This window comes from Salvelinus alpinus, chromosome 25 (genome assembly GCF_045679555.1).
Source record: "Salvelinus alpinus chromosome 25, SLU_Salpinus.1, whole genome shotgun sequence".
Lineage (NCBI taxonomy): Eukaryota > Metazoa > Chordata > Actinopteri > Salmoniformes > Salmonidae > Salvelinus > Salvelinus alpinus.
Window position 1 is genome coordinate 46,036,738 of NC_092110.1, and position 14,469 is coordinate 46,051,206.

Consider the following 14,469-nt stretch of genomic DNA (forward strand, 5'->3'; position numbering starts at 1 on the left):
TTATGGGAGAGTGGCCAGACGGAAGCCACTCCTGAGAAAAAGGCACATGAAAGACTCTGAGATCATAAGGCAAAACATTGTGTGATCTGATGAGATAAAACCAGGCACAGCTCATCACCCATCTAACACCATCCCTACCGTGAAGCATGGTGGTGGCAGCATCCTGCTATAGGGAGGCTTTTCAGCGACAGGGACTAGCAGACTGGTAAGATTAGAGGGAACAATGAATTGAGCCAAATACAGGCAATTCCTTGATGAGAACCTGCTTCAGAGTGCAAACAACCTTAGACTTGGGGGACGATGATTTACATTCCAACAGGACAATGACCCCAAGCATACAGCCAAAGCAACGCTGGAATGGCTTCAGAACAAGAATGTGAAAGTCCTTGAGTGGCCCAGCCAAAGCCCAGACTTGAATCCCATTGAAAATCTGTGGAAAGACTTGAAGATTGCTGTTCACCGCCGCTCCCCATCTAACTTAACAGAGCTTGAGAAAATCTGCAGGGAAGAATGGTAGAATATCACCAAATCCAGATGTGTTCACTTTGTCATTATGGGGTATTGTGTCAAGATGGGTGAGATAAATTTTTTCAATTCAGGCTGTAACACAAAATGTGGTCAAGGGGATATGCATACTTCCTGAAGGCATTGTACATACACCTCTCTATCTCTCTCTCGTTTTCTCTCTCTCTCTCTCTCTCTCTCTCTCTCTCTCTCTCTCTCTCTCTCTCTCTCTCTCTCTCTCTCTCTCTCTCTCTCTCTCTCTCTCTCTCTCTCTCTCTCTCTCTCTCTCTCTCTCTCTCTCTCTCTCTCTCTCCCTCCCTCCCTCCCTCCCTCCCTCCCCCCCCCTGTTTTGATCAGTGTGTAGTGTAGTCTATGGAGCCCCAGGGCAGACTACTGGTAACGCAGCAGCAGGGAGAGGCCCAGGGGAAGGGGCCAGCCCAGGGCAGACAGGTGGAGGGAAGGGGCTCCATGGTCGAATAGCTCCGGCAGGGTCGAGTCTTCACCATCATCACCCCACAGTCGATCCTTCTCATTCACCTGCATGGGGAGACACAAACTCTGTTAGGAAATAGCAGTTTAAAATGTTTTTCATTCAACTGGGGAAGAAGGGAATTGTTTGAACAAAAAGACAACACTACACTGCAAGTCTCCTGCACGCAATGCATTTACACAATAAGGATGGACTGAATTAGCGACTGCGGTAGACTAGTGTCCTGTCAAGGGGGTGTACTGTACACCAAGTGAGACTATCCTATTCTACAATTGGTTAGTGATACTATCCTATTCTACTATTGGTTAGTGAGACTATCCTATTATACTATTGGTTGATGAGACCCCACCTAGTTACTGTAGGAATGCCTGTTACCTCCTCATCAAGCTTGTTTTACAGCCTCCTACTCTCTCCCGTTACCTCATCAAGCCTGTTGTACAGCCTCCTACTCTCTCCTGTTACCTCATCAAGCCTGTTTTACAGCCTCCTACTCTCTCTTGTTACCTCATCAAGCCTGTTTTACAGCCTCCTACTCTCTCCTGTTACCTCATCAAGCCTGTTGTACAGCCTCCTACTCTCTCCTGTTACCTCATCAAGCCTGTTTTACAGCCTCCTACTCTCTCCTGTTACCTCATCAAGCCTGTTTTACAGCCTCCTACTCTCACCTGTTACCTCATCAAGCCTGTTTTACAGCCTCCTACTCTCTCTTGTTAACTCATCATCAAGCCTGTTTTACAGCCTCCTACTCTCTCTTGTTAACTCATCATCAAGCCTGTTTTACAGCATCCTACTCTCTCTTGTTACCTCATCAAGCCTGTTTTACAGCCTCCTACTCTCTCCTGTTACCTCATCAAGCCTGTTTTACAGCATCCTACTCTCTCCTGTTACATCATCAAGCCTGTTTTACAGCCTCCTACTCTCTCCTGTTACATCATCAAGCCTGTTTTACAGCCTCCTACTCTCTCTTGTTAACTCATCATCAAGCCTGTTTTACAGCATCCTACTCTCTCTTGTTACCTCATCAAGCCTGTTTTACAGCCTCCTACTCTCTCCTGTTACATCATCAAGCCTGTTTTACAGCCTCCTACTCTCTCCTGTTACATCATCAAGCCTGTTTTACAGCCTCCTACTCTCTCCTGTTACATCATCAAGCCTGTTTTACAGCCTCCTACTCTCTCCTGTTACATCATCAAGCCTGTTGTACAGCCTCCTACTCTCTCCTGTTACCTCATCAAGCCTGTTTTACAGCCTCCTACTCTCTCTTGTTAACTCATCATCAAGCCTGTTTTACAGCCTCCTACTCTCTCTTGTTAACTCATCATCAAGCCTGTTTTACAGCCTCCTACTCTCTCCTGTTAACTCATCATCAAGCCTGTTTTACAGCCTCCTACTCTCTCTTGTTAACTCATCATCAAGCCTGTTTTACAGCCTCCTACTCTCTCTTGTTAACTCATCATCAAGCCTGTTTTACAGCCTCCTACTCTCTCCTGTTACATCATCAAGCCTGTTGTACAGCCTCCTACTCTCTCCTGTTACCTCATCAAGCCTGTTTTACAGCCTCCTACTCTCTCTTGTTAACTCATCATCAAGCCTGTTTTACAGCATCCTACTCTCTCTTGTTACCTCATCAAGCCTGTTTTACAGCCTCCTACTCTCTCCTGTTACCTCATCAAGCCTGTTTTACAGCCTCCTACTCTCTCCATGTTACCTCATCAAGCCTGTTGTACAGCCTCCTACTCTCTCCTGTTACCTCATCAAGCCTGTTTTACAGCCTCCTACTCTCTCCTGTTACATCATCAAGCCTGTTTTACAGCCTCCTACTCTCTCCATGTTACCTCATCAAGCCTGTTTTACAGCCTCCTACTCTCTCTTGTTACCTCCTCATCAAGCCTGTTTTACAGCCTCCTACTCACTCCTGTTACCTCCTCATCAAGCCTGTTTTACAGCCTCCTACTCACTCCTGTTACCTCATCAAGCCTGTTTTACAGCCTCCTACTCACTCCTGTTACCTCCTCATCAAGCCTGTTTTACAGCCTCCTACTCACTCCTGTTACCTCATCAAGCCTGTTTTACAGCCTCCTACTCTCTCCTGTTACCTCATCAAGCCTGTTTTACAGCCTCCTACTCTCTCCTGTTAACTCATCAAGCCTGTTTTACAGCCTCCTACTCTCTCCTGTTACCTCATCAAGCCTGTTTTACAGCCTCCTACTCTCTCCCGTTACCTCATCAAGCCTGTTTTACAGCCTCCTACTCTCTCCTGTTACCTCATCAAGCCTGTTTTACAGCCTCCTACTCTCTCTTGTTACCTCATCAAGCCTGTTTTACAGCCTCCTACTCTCTCTTGTTACCTCATCAAGCCTGTTTTACAGCCTCCTACTCTCTCTTGTTACCTCATCAAGCCTGTTTTACAGCCTCCTACTCTCTCCTGTTACCTCATCAAGCTTGTTTTACAGCCTCCTACTCTCTCCTGTTACCTCATCAAGCCTGTTTTACAGCCTCCTACTCTCTCTTGTTACCTCATCAAGCCTGTTTTACAGCCTCCTACTCTCTCCTGTTAACTCATCATCAAGCCTGTTTTACAGCCTCCTACTCTCTCCTGTTACCTCATCAAGCCTGTTTTACAGCCTCCTACTCTCTCTTGTTACCTCATCAAGCCTGTTTTACAGCCTCCTACTCTCTCCTGTTACCTCATCAAGCCTGTTTTACAGCCTCCTACTCTCTCCTGTTACCTCATCAAGCCTGTTTTACAGCCTCCTACTCTCTCCCGTTACCTCATCAAGCCTGTTGTACAGCCTCCTACTCTCTCTTGTTACCTCATCAAGCCTGTTTTACAGCCTCCTACTCTCTCTTGTTACCTCATCAAGCCTGTTTTACAGCCTCCTACTCTCTCCTGTTACCTCATCAAGCCTGTTTTACAGCCTCCTACTCTCTCCCGTTACCTCATCAAGCCTGTTTTACAGCCTCCTACTCTCTCCTGTTACCTCATCAAGCCTGTTTTACAGCCTCCTACTCTCTCTTGTTACCTCATCAAGCCTGTTTTACAGCCTCCTACTCTCTCCTGTTACCTCATCAAGCCTGTTTTACAGCCTCCTACTCTCTCCTGTTACCTCATCAAGCCTTTTTTACAGCCTCCTACTCTCTCTTGTTACCTCATCAAGCCTGTTTTACAGCCTCCTACTCTCTCCTGTTACCTCACCAAGCCTGTTTTACAGCCTCCTACTCTCTCCTGTTACCTCATCAAGCCTGTTTTACAGCATCCTACTCTCTCCTGTTACCTCATCAAGCCTGTTTTACAGCCTCCTACTCTCTCCTGTTACCTCATCAAGCCTGTTTTACAGCCTCCTACTCTCTCTTGTTACCTCATCAAGCCTGTTTTACAGCCTCCTACTCTCTCCTGTTACCTCATCAAGCCTGTTTTACAGCCTCCTACTCTCTCCTGTTAACTCATCATCAAGCCTGTTTTACAGCCTCCTACTCTCTCCTGTTAACTCATCATCAAGCCTGTTTTACAGCCTCCTACTCTCTCCTGTTACCTCATCAAGCCTGTTTTACAGCCTCCTACTCTCTCCTGTTAACTCATCATCAAGCCTGTTTTACAGCCTCCTACTCTCTCCTGTTAACTCATCATCAAGCCTGTTTTACAGCCTCCTACTCTCTCCTGTTATCTCATCATGGCTGTTAGAGCAGGTTCTCTCCTGTTACCTCATCATGGCTGTTAGAGCAGGTTATCTCCTGTTACCTCATCATGGCTGTTAGAGCAGGTTCTCTCCTGTTACCTCATCATGGCTGTTAGAGCAGGTTCTCTCCTGTTATCTCATCATGGCTATTAGAGCAGGTTCTCTCCTGTTACCTCATCATGGCTGTTAGAGCAGGTTCTCTCCTGTTACCTCATCATGGGTGTTAGAGCAGGTTCTCTCCTGTTACCTCATAATGGCTGTTAGAGCAGGTTCTCTCCTGTTACCTCATCATGGCTGTTAGAGCAGGTTCTCTCCTGTTACCTCATCATGGCTGTTAGAGCAGGTTATCTCCTGTTACCTCATCATGGCTGTTAGAGCAGGTTCTCTCCTGTTACCTCATCATGGCTGTTAGAGCAGGTTCTCTCCTGTTATCTCATCATGGCTGTTAGAGCAGGTTCTCTCCTGTTACCTCATCATGGCTGTTAGAGCAGGTTCTCTCCTGTTACCTCATCATGGGTGTTAGAGCAGGTTCTCTCCTGTTACCTCATAATGGCTGTTAGAGCAGGTTCTCTCCTGTTACCTCATCATGGCTGTTAGAGCAGGTTCTCTCCTGTTACGTCATCATGGCTGTTAGAGCAGGTTCTCTCCTGTTACCTCATCATGGCTGTTAGAGCAGGTTCTCTCCTGTTACCTCATCATGGCTGTTAGAGCAGGTTCTCTCCTGTTACCTCATCATGGCTGTTAGAACAGGTTCTCTCCTGTTACCTCATCATGGCTGTTAGAGCAGGTTCTCTCCTGTTATCTCATCATGGCTGTTAGAGCAGGTTCTCTCCTGTTACCTCATCGTGGCTGTTAGAGCAGGTTCTCTCCTGTTACCTCATCGTGGCTGTTAGAGCAGGTTCTCTCCTGTTACCTCATCATGGCTGTTAGAACAGGTTCTCTCCTGTTACCTCATCATGGCTGTTAGAGCAGGTTCTCTCCTGTTACCTCATCATGGCTGTTAGAACAGGTTCTCTCCTGTTATCTCATCATGGCTGTTAGAGCAGGTTCTCTCCTGTTACCTCATCATGGCTGTTAGAGCAGGTTCTCTCCTGTTACGTCATCATGGCTGTTAGAGCAGGTTCTCTCCTGTTACCTCATCATGGCTGTTAGAGCAGGTTCTCTCCTGTTACCTCATCATGGCTGTTAGAGCAGGTTCTCTCCTGTTACCTCATCATGGCTGTTAGAACAGGTTCTCTCCTGTTACCTCATCATGGCTGTTAGAGCAGGTTCTCTCCTGTTATCTCATCATGGCTGTTAGAACAGGTTCTCTCCTGTTACCTCATCATGGCTGTTAGATCAGGTTCTCTCCTGTTATCTCATCATGGCTGTTAGAGCAGGTTCTCTCCTGTTACCTCATCGTGGCTGTTAGAGCAGGTTCTCTCCTGTTACCTCATCATGGCTGTTAGAGCAGGTTCTCTCCTGTTACCTCATCATGGCTGTTAGAACAGGTTCTCTCCTGTTACCTCATCATGGCTGTTAGAGCAGGTTCTCTCCTGTTACCTCATCATGGCTGTTAGAGCAGGTTCTCTCCTGTTATCTCATCATGGCTGTTAGAGCAGGTTCTCTCCTGTTACCTCATCATGGCTGTTAGAGCAGGTTCTCTCCTGTTACCTCATCATGGCTGTTAGAGCAGGTTCTCTCCTGTTACCTCATCATGGCTGTTAGAGCAGGTTCTCTCCTGTTATCTCATCATGGCTGTTAGAACAGGTTCTCTCCTGTTACCTCATCATGGCTGTTAGAACAGGTTCTCTCCTGTTACCTCATCATGGCTGTTAGAACAGGTTCTCTCCTGTTACCTCATCATGGCTGTTAGAACAGGTTCTCTCCTGTTACCTCATCATGGCTGTTAGAGCAGGTTCTCTCCTGTTACCTCATCATGGCTGTTAGAGCAGGTTCTCTCCTGTTATCTCATCATGGCTGTTAGAGCAGGTTCTCTCCTGTTATCTCATCATGGCTGTTAGAGCAGGTTCTCTCCTGTTACCTCATCATGGCTGTTAGAGCAGGTTCTCTCCTGTTACCTCATCATGGCTGTTAGAACAGGTTCTCTCCTGTTACCTCATCATGGCTGTTAGAGCAGGTTCTCTCCTGTTACCTCATCATGGCTGTTAGAGCAGGTTCTCTCCTGTTATCTCATCATGGCTGTTAGAGCAGGTTCTCTCCTGTTATCTCATCATGGCTGTTAGAGCAGGTTCTCTCCTGTTATCTCATCATGGCTGTTAGAGCAGGTTCTCTCCTGTTACCTCATCATGGCTGTTAGAACAGGTTCTCTCCTGTTACCTCATCATGGCTGTTAGAGCAGGTTCTCTCCTGTTATCTCATCATGGCTGTTAGAGCAGGTTCTCTCCTGTTATCTCATCATGGCTGTTAGAGCAGGTTCTCTCCTGTTACCTCATCATGGCTGTTAGAGCAGGTTCTCTCCTGTTATCTCATCATGGCTGTTAGAGCAGGTTCTCTCCTGTTATCTCATCATGGCTGTTAGAGCAGGTTCTCTCCTGTTATCTCATCATGGCTGTTAGAGCAGGTTCTCTCCTGTTATCTCATCATGGCTGTTAGAGCAGGTTCTCTCCTGTTACCTCATCATGGCTGTTAGAGCAGGTTCTCTCCTGTTACCTCATCATGGCTGTTAGAGCAGGTTCTCTCCTGTTACGTCATCATGGCTGTTAGAGCAGGTTATCTCCTGTTACCTCATCATGGCTGTTAGAGCAAGTTATCTCCTGTTATCTCATCATGGCTGTTAGAACAGGTTCTCTCCTGTTACCTCATCATGGCTGTTAGAACAGGTTCTCTCCTGTTACCTCATCATGGCTGTTAGAGCAGGTTCTCTCCTGTTATCTCATCATGGCTGTTAGAACAGGTTCTCTCCTGTTACCTCATCATGGCTGTTAGAACAGGTTCTCTCCTGTTACCTCATCATGGCTGTTAGAGCAGGTTCTCTCCTGTTATCTCATCATGGCTGTTAGAACAGGTTCTCTCCTGTTACCTCATCATGGCTGTTAGATCAGGTTCTCTCCTGTTATCTCATCATGGCTGTTAGAGCAGGTTCTCTCCTGTTACCTCATCGTGGCTGTTAGAGCAGGTTCTCTCCTGTTACCTCATCATGGCTGTTAGAGCAGGTTCTCTCCTGTTACCTCATCATGGCTGTTAGAACAGGTTCTCTCCTGTTACCTCATCATGGCTGTTAGAGCAGGTTCTCTCCTGTTACCTCATCATGGCTGTTAGAGCAGGTTCTCTCCTGTTATCTCATCATGGCTGTTAGAGCAGGTTCTCTCCTGTTACCTCATCATGGCTGTTAGAGCAGGTTCTCTCCTGTTACCTCATCATGGCTGTTAGAGCAGGTTCTCTCCTGTTACCTCATCATGGCTGTTAGAGCAGGTTCTCTCCTGTTATCTCATCATGGCTGTTAGAACAGGTTCTCTCCTGTTACCTCATCATGGCTGTTAGAACAGGTTCTCTCCTGTTACCTCATCATGGCTGTTAGAACAGGTTCTCTCCTGTTACCTCATCATGGCTGTTAGAACAGGTTCTCTCCTGTTACCTCATCATGGCTGTTAGAGCAGGTTCTCTCCTGTTACCTCATCATGGCTGTTAGAGCAGGTTCTCTCCTGTTACCTCATCATGGCTGTTAGAGCAGGTTCTCTCCTGTTACCTCATCATGGCTGTTAGAACAGGTTCTCTCCTGTTACCTCATCATGGCTGTTAGAACAGGTTCTCTCCTGTTACCTCATCATGGCTGTTAGAGCAGGTTCTCTCCTGTTACCTCATCATGGCTGTTAGAGCAGGTTCTCTCCTGTTACCTCATCATGGCTGTTAGAGCAGGTTCTCTCCTGTTACCTCATCATGGCTGTTAGAGCAGGTTCTCTCCTGTTACGTCATCATGGCTGTTAGAGCAGGTTCTCTCCTGTTACCTCATCATGGCTGTTAGAACAGGTTCTCTCCTGTTACCTCATCATGGCTGTTAGAACAGGTTCTCTCCTGTTACCTCATCATGGCTGTTAGAACAGGTTCTCTCCTGTTACCTCATCATGGCTGTTAGAGCAGGTTCTCTCCTGTTACCTCATCATGGCTGTTAGAGCAGGTTCTCTCCTGTTACCTCATCATGGCTGTTAGAGCAGGTTCTCTCCTGTTACCTCATCATGGCTGTTAGAGCAGGTTCTCTCCTGTTACCTCATCATGGCTGTTAGAGCAGGTTCTCTCCTGTTATCTCATCATGGCTGTTAGAGCAGGTTCTCTCCTGTTATCTCATCATGGCTGTTAGAGCAGGTTCTCTCCTGTTACCTCATCATGGCTGTTAGAGCAGGTTCTCTCCTGTTACCTCATCATGGCTGTTAGAACAGGTTCTCTCCTGTTACCTCATCATGGCTGTTAGAGCAGGTTCTCTCCTGTTACCTCATCATGGCTGTTAGAGCAGGTTCTCTCCTGTTATCTCATCATGGCTGTTAGAGCAGGTTCTCTCCTGTTATCTCATCATGGCTGTTAGAGCAGGTTCTCTCCTGTTACCTCATCATGGCTGTTAGAGCAGGTTCTCTCCTGTTATCTCATCATGGCTGTTAGAGCAGGTTCTCTCCTGTTACCTCATCATGGCTGTTAGAACAGGTTCTCTCCTGTTACCTCATCATGGCTGTTAGAGCAGGTTCTCTCCTGTTATCTCATCATGGCTGTTAGAGCAGGTTCTCTCCTGTTATCTCATCATGGCTGTTAGAGCAGGTTCTCTCCTGTTACCTCATCATGGCTGTTAGAGCAGGTTCTCTCCTGTTATCTCATCATGGCTGTTAGAGCAGGTTCTCTCCTGTTATCTCATCATGGCTGTTAGAGCAGGTTCTCTCCTGTTATCTCATCATGGCTGTTAGAGCAGGTTCTCTCCTGTTATCTCATCATGGCTGTTAGAGCAGGTTCTCTCCTGTTACCTCATCATGGCTGTTAGAGCAGGTTCTCTCCTGTTACCTCATCATGGCTGTTAGAGCAGGTTCTCTCCTGTTACGTCATCATGGCTGTTAGAGCAGGTTATCTCCTGTTACCTCATCATGGCTGTTAGAGCAAGTTATCTCCTGTTATCTCATCATGGCTGTTAGAACAGGTTCTCTCCTGTTACCTCATCATGGCTGTTAGAACAGGTTCTCTCCTGTTACCTCATCATGGAACACACATTAGGGGCTGTGTTCCAAATGACACCCTATGCACTACTCACCTGAGTGGGCATCTGTGCGCCCAGGTTGTTAAGTTCAGTTTCCATGGTGATGCCAGAGACGGTGGTTGCCATGCGCTGGATGTGGTTGTTGAGGGTAGTGAGAGCCGGGCCGGGCGTGTCTGGTTGGTTAGCTGCTCCAGCGGAGAACTGCGTGTCTGTCCCATTGCCAAACGCTAGCATGGCTCTCTCTGTTCAGAATGACAGAGGAGAGTCAACTGAGGTGTGTGTGTGTGTGTGTGTGTGTGTGTGTGTGTGTGTGTGTGTGTGTGTGTGTGTGTGTGTGTGTGTGTGTGTGTGTGTGTGTGTGTGTGTGTGTGTGTGTGTGTGTGTTAAATGAAACATGTCACGAGCTACTCATTTAGTATTGTTTGAGGAGAGTTTTCAGTTATGAACTTGAACATGTATTATTAAACCAACTAGGCACACTTGGGCAGTCTTGAACAGTAACGCAATGGTTCATTGGATCAGTCTAAAACTTTTACATACACGCATGTTTTTTCTTTGTATTATCTTTTACCAGATCTAATGTGTTATATTCTCCTACATTCATTTTACATTTCCACAAACGTCAAAGTGTTTCCTTACAAATGTTATCAAGAATATGCATATACTTGCTTCAGGTCCTGAGCTACAGGCAGTTAGATTTGGGTAGGGGCGGATCCTTTCAATCACATCAGAAGACCATTTTTGAGGTACATTTTTTTTTAAACACATTTAGATTGTTGACTGCAATTCCCCTTTCATTGTTCATCTAGCAAGAGAGGAATGTCAGTCTAGCTATGTTTCTGCTGTTAGTCCTACTGCTGCAGCACATCATGACAGAGTTAATAAAGAGGATTGTTTCTGCTGTTAGTCCTACTGCTGCAGCACATCATGACAGAGTTAATAAAGAGGATTGTTTTTGCTGTTAGTCCTACTGCTGCAGCACATCATGACAGAGTTAATAAAGAGGAATGTTTCTGCTGTTAGTCCTACTGCTGCAGCACATCATGACAGAGTTAATAAAGAGGATTGTTTCTGCTGTTAGTCCTACTGCTGCAACACATCATGACAGAGTTAATAAAGAGGAATGTTTCTGCTGTTAGTCCTACTGCTGCAGCACATCATGACAGAGTTAGAGAGGATTGTTTCTGCTGTTAGTCCTACTGCTGCAGCACATCATGACAGAGTTAGAGAGGATTGTTTCTGCTGTTAGTCCTACTGCTGCAGCACATCATGACAGAGTTAATAAAGAGGATTGTTTCTGCTGTTAGTCCTACTGCTGCAGCACATCATGACAGAGTTAATAAAGAGGATTGTGTCTGCTGTTAGTCCTACTGCTGCAGCACATCATGACAGAGTTAATAAAGAGGATTGTTTCTGCTGTTAGTCCTACTGCTGCAGCACATCATGACAGAGTTAATAAAGAGGAATGTTTCTGCTGTTAGTCCTACTGCTGCAGCACATCATGACAGAGTTAATAAAGAGGATTGTTTCTGCTGTTAGTCCTACTGCTGCAGCACATCATGACAGAGTTAATAAAGAGGATTGTTTCTGCTGTTAGGCCTACTGCTGCAGCACATCATGACAGAGTTTGCAAAATAATCGCCACCCAATTGATACAAATAATTATTATACGGCATAGTTCTGTCAGTAAACCCTTAGGCTTAATTAGTTTGGTCAATTTGATTTTATGGTTCTTATTGTTTCAGATATCTCAGTCCTCTTTTCAGAAATGTAATGCCAGTATCTCTAAATATAAGTGGCTGGGAAGATAATTGAATGGAGGAAGGACTGTTCATCCAGACCACATTCATTGAATGGAGGAAGGACTGTTCATCCAGACCACATTAATTGAATGGAGAAAGGATTGTTCATCCAGACCACATTAATTGAATGGAGGAAGGACTGTTCATCCAGACCACATTAATTGAATGGAGAAAGGATTGTTCATCCAGACCACATTAATTGAATGGAGGAAGGACTGTTCATCCAGACCACATTAATTGAATGGAGAAAGGATTGTTCATCCAGACCACATTAATTGAATGGAGGAAGGACTGTTCATCCGGACCACATTAATTGAATGGAGGAAGGACTGTTCATCCAGACCACATTAATTGAATGGAGAAAGGATTGTTCATCCAGACCACATTAATTGAATGGAGAAAGGACTGTTCATCCGGACCACATTAATTGAATGGAGAAAGGATTGTTCATTTGGACCAGTTCAGAGAGTTTAGTAGAACAGACCAGTTAGCGAGGTCCTGCTTAATGTTTGTGATCAAAGGCACATCGTCTAAAGAGAAAAGGTCTTTAAGATCTGGTGTGACGAATCAAATCAAATGTATTTATAAAGCCCTTCTTACATCAGCTGATATCTCAAAGTGCTGTACAGAAACCCAGCCTAAAACCCCAAACAGCAAGCAATGCAGGTGTAGAATGCCCAAGTATTTGAAGCCTGTTTCGGCCAATTGGAATGGAGATAATGATTCTATGTTGATAGTAGAGGGGATATTTAAAGGTAAACACATGGGTTTCATTGACGCTGTATCCTGACAGGCTAACATTTGTCAAAAAGCCTTTTCGGCATCGAGAGAGACCATGAGTGCAGTGTCTTTTTATTCTTGCCAAGATGGTTCATGACATAAATAGTCTGATCAGGCTTAATGAGGTCCGGGATCAGGACTTCCAGTCTGCGAGTGTGTTGGCAACGATCTACACGCTGATTGGTCTAAACGAAAAGCACTCTAATGGAGACAGTTTTCAAACATTCTGGTAGGACGTCTCTTTCAACCGTTCAATAAGAACAGGCATATCTCAGGCCTAAACTTCGTCTAAAACTCTACTGAGTAGCCATCTAGACCAGGTGGTTTCCTAGAGGACCTTAATAGGACCTTAATAGCTTCCTAAACTTCTTCAGAGGCGAAGGAGACATTCAACCTAGTTCTGTGCTCATCTTATAATTGTGGCTAAAGGGATCTTATTCAGATATTTAGTGAGTTTGTCAGTTGCTCCCGTACAGAGAAAAGTATGAAGAAATGTATAGAAGTCACCAATGTATTAATGATTAGCAGTGGACCATCAGTAGTGGAGCCATCTGACGTCCTTATAGACTCCGTCCTTATAGACTCCGTCCTTATAGACCCCGTCCTTATAGACCCCGTCCTTATAGACCCCGTCCTTATAGACTCCGTCCATATAGACCCCGTCCTTATAGACTCCGTCCTTATAGACCCCGTCCTTATAGATGTTGTCCTTATAGACCCCGTCCTTATAGACCCCGTCCTTATAGACCCCGTCCTTATAGACTCCGTCCTTATAGACTCCGTCCTTATAGACCCCGTCCTTATAGACCCCGTCTTTATAGACCCCGTCCTTATAGACCCCGTCCTTATAGACTCCGTCCTTATAGACCCCGTCCTTATAGACTCCGTCCTTATAGACCCCGTCCTTATAGACCCCGTCCTTATAGACTCCGTCCTTATAGACCCCGTCCTTATAGACCCCGTCCTTATAGACCCCGTCCTTATAGACTCCGTCCTTATAGACTCCGTCCTTATAGACCCCGTCCTTATAGACCCCGTCCTTATAGACTCCGTCCTTATAGACCCCGTCCTTATAGACCCCGTCCTTATAGACTCCGTCCTTATAGACTCCGTCCTTATAGACCCCGTCCTTATAGACTCCGTCCTTATAGACCCCGTCCTTATAGACCCCGTCCTTATAGACTCCGTCCTTATAGACTCCGTCCTTCTAGACTCCGTCCTTCTAGACTCCGTCCTTATAGACCCCGTCCTTATAGACCCCGTCCTTATAGACCCCGTCCTTATAGACCCCGTCCTTATAGACTCCGTCCTTATAGACTCCGTCCTTCTAGACTCCGTCCTTATAGACTCCGTCCTTATAGACCCCGTCCTTATAGACCCCGTCCTTATAGACCACGTCCTTATAGACTCCGTCCTTATAGACTCCGTCCTTATAGACCCCGTCCTTATAGACCCCGTCCTTATAGACTCCGTCCTTATAGACCACGTCCTTATAGACCACGTCCTTATAGACTCCGTCCTTATAGACTCCGTCCTTATAGACTCCGTCCTTATAGACCCCGTCCTTATAGACCACGTCCTTATAGACTCCGTCCTTATAGACTCCGTCCTTATAGACTCCGTCCTTATAGACCACGTCCTTATAGACTCCGTCCTTATAGACTCCGTCCTTATAGACTCCGTCCTTATAGACCCCGTCCTTATAGACTCCGTCCTTATAGACTCCGTCCTTATAGACCACGTCCTTATAGACTCCGTCCTTATAGACTCCGTCCTTATAGACCCCGTCCTTATAGACTCCGTCCTTATAGACTCCGTCCTTATAGACTCCGTCCTTATAGACCCCGTCCTTATAGACCCCGTCCTTATAGACTCCGTCCTTATAGACTCCGTCCTTATAGACTCCGTCCTTATAGACCCCGTCCTTATTGACCCCGTCCTTATAGACCCCGTCCTTATAGACTCCGTCCTTATAGACCCCGTCCTTATAGACCCCGTCCTTATAGACTCCGTCCTTATAGACCCCGTCCTTATAGACCCCGT

At 46.0% G+C, this 14,469-nt stretch overlaps 1 protein-coding gene across 1 annotated transcript in view; it reads right to left on the reverse strand.

Annotated features, from left to right (window-relative positions):
- Positions 1 to 845: 845 nt before the first annotated feature.
- Positions 846 to 14,469, reverse strand: part of LOC139554036 (GDNF family receptor alpha-4-like) — a 225,142-nt gene continuing 211,518 nt past the window's right edge. Inside the window, exons 8-9 of the mRNA XM_071366935.1 lie at positions 9,899 to 10,086; positions 846 to 1,041 (exon numbers count right to left, since the gene is read on the reverse strand). Of these exons, the coding sequence (XP_071223036.1) occupies positions 895 to 1,041; positions 9,899 to 10,086 (335 nt within the window). The 3' untranslated portion in view covers positions 846 to 894. The remainder of the gene's footprint in view (positions 1,042 to 9,898; positions 10,087 to 14,469) is intronic.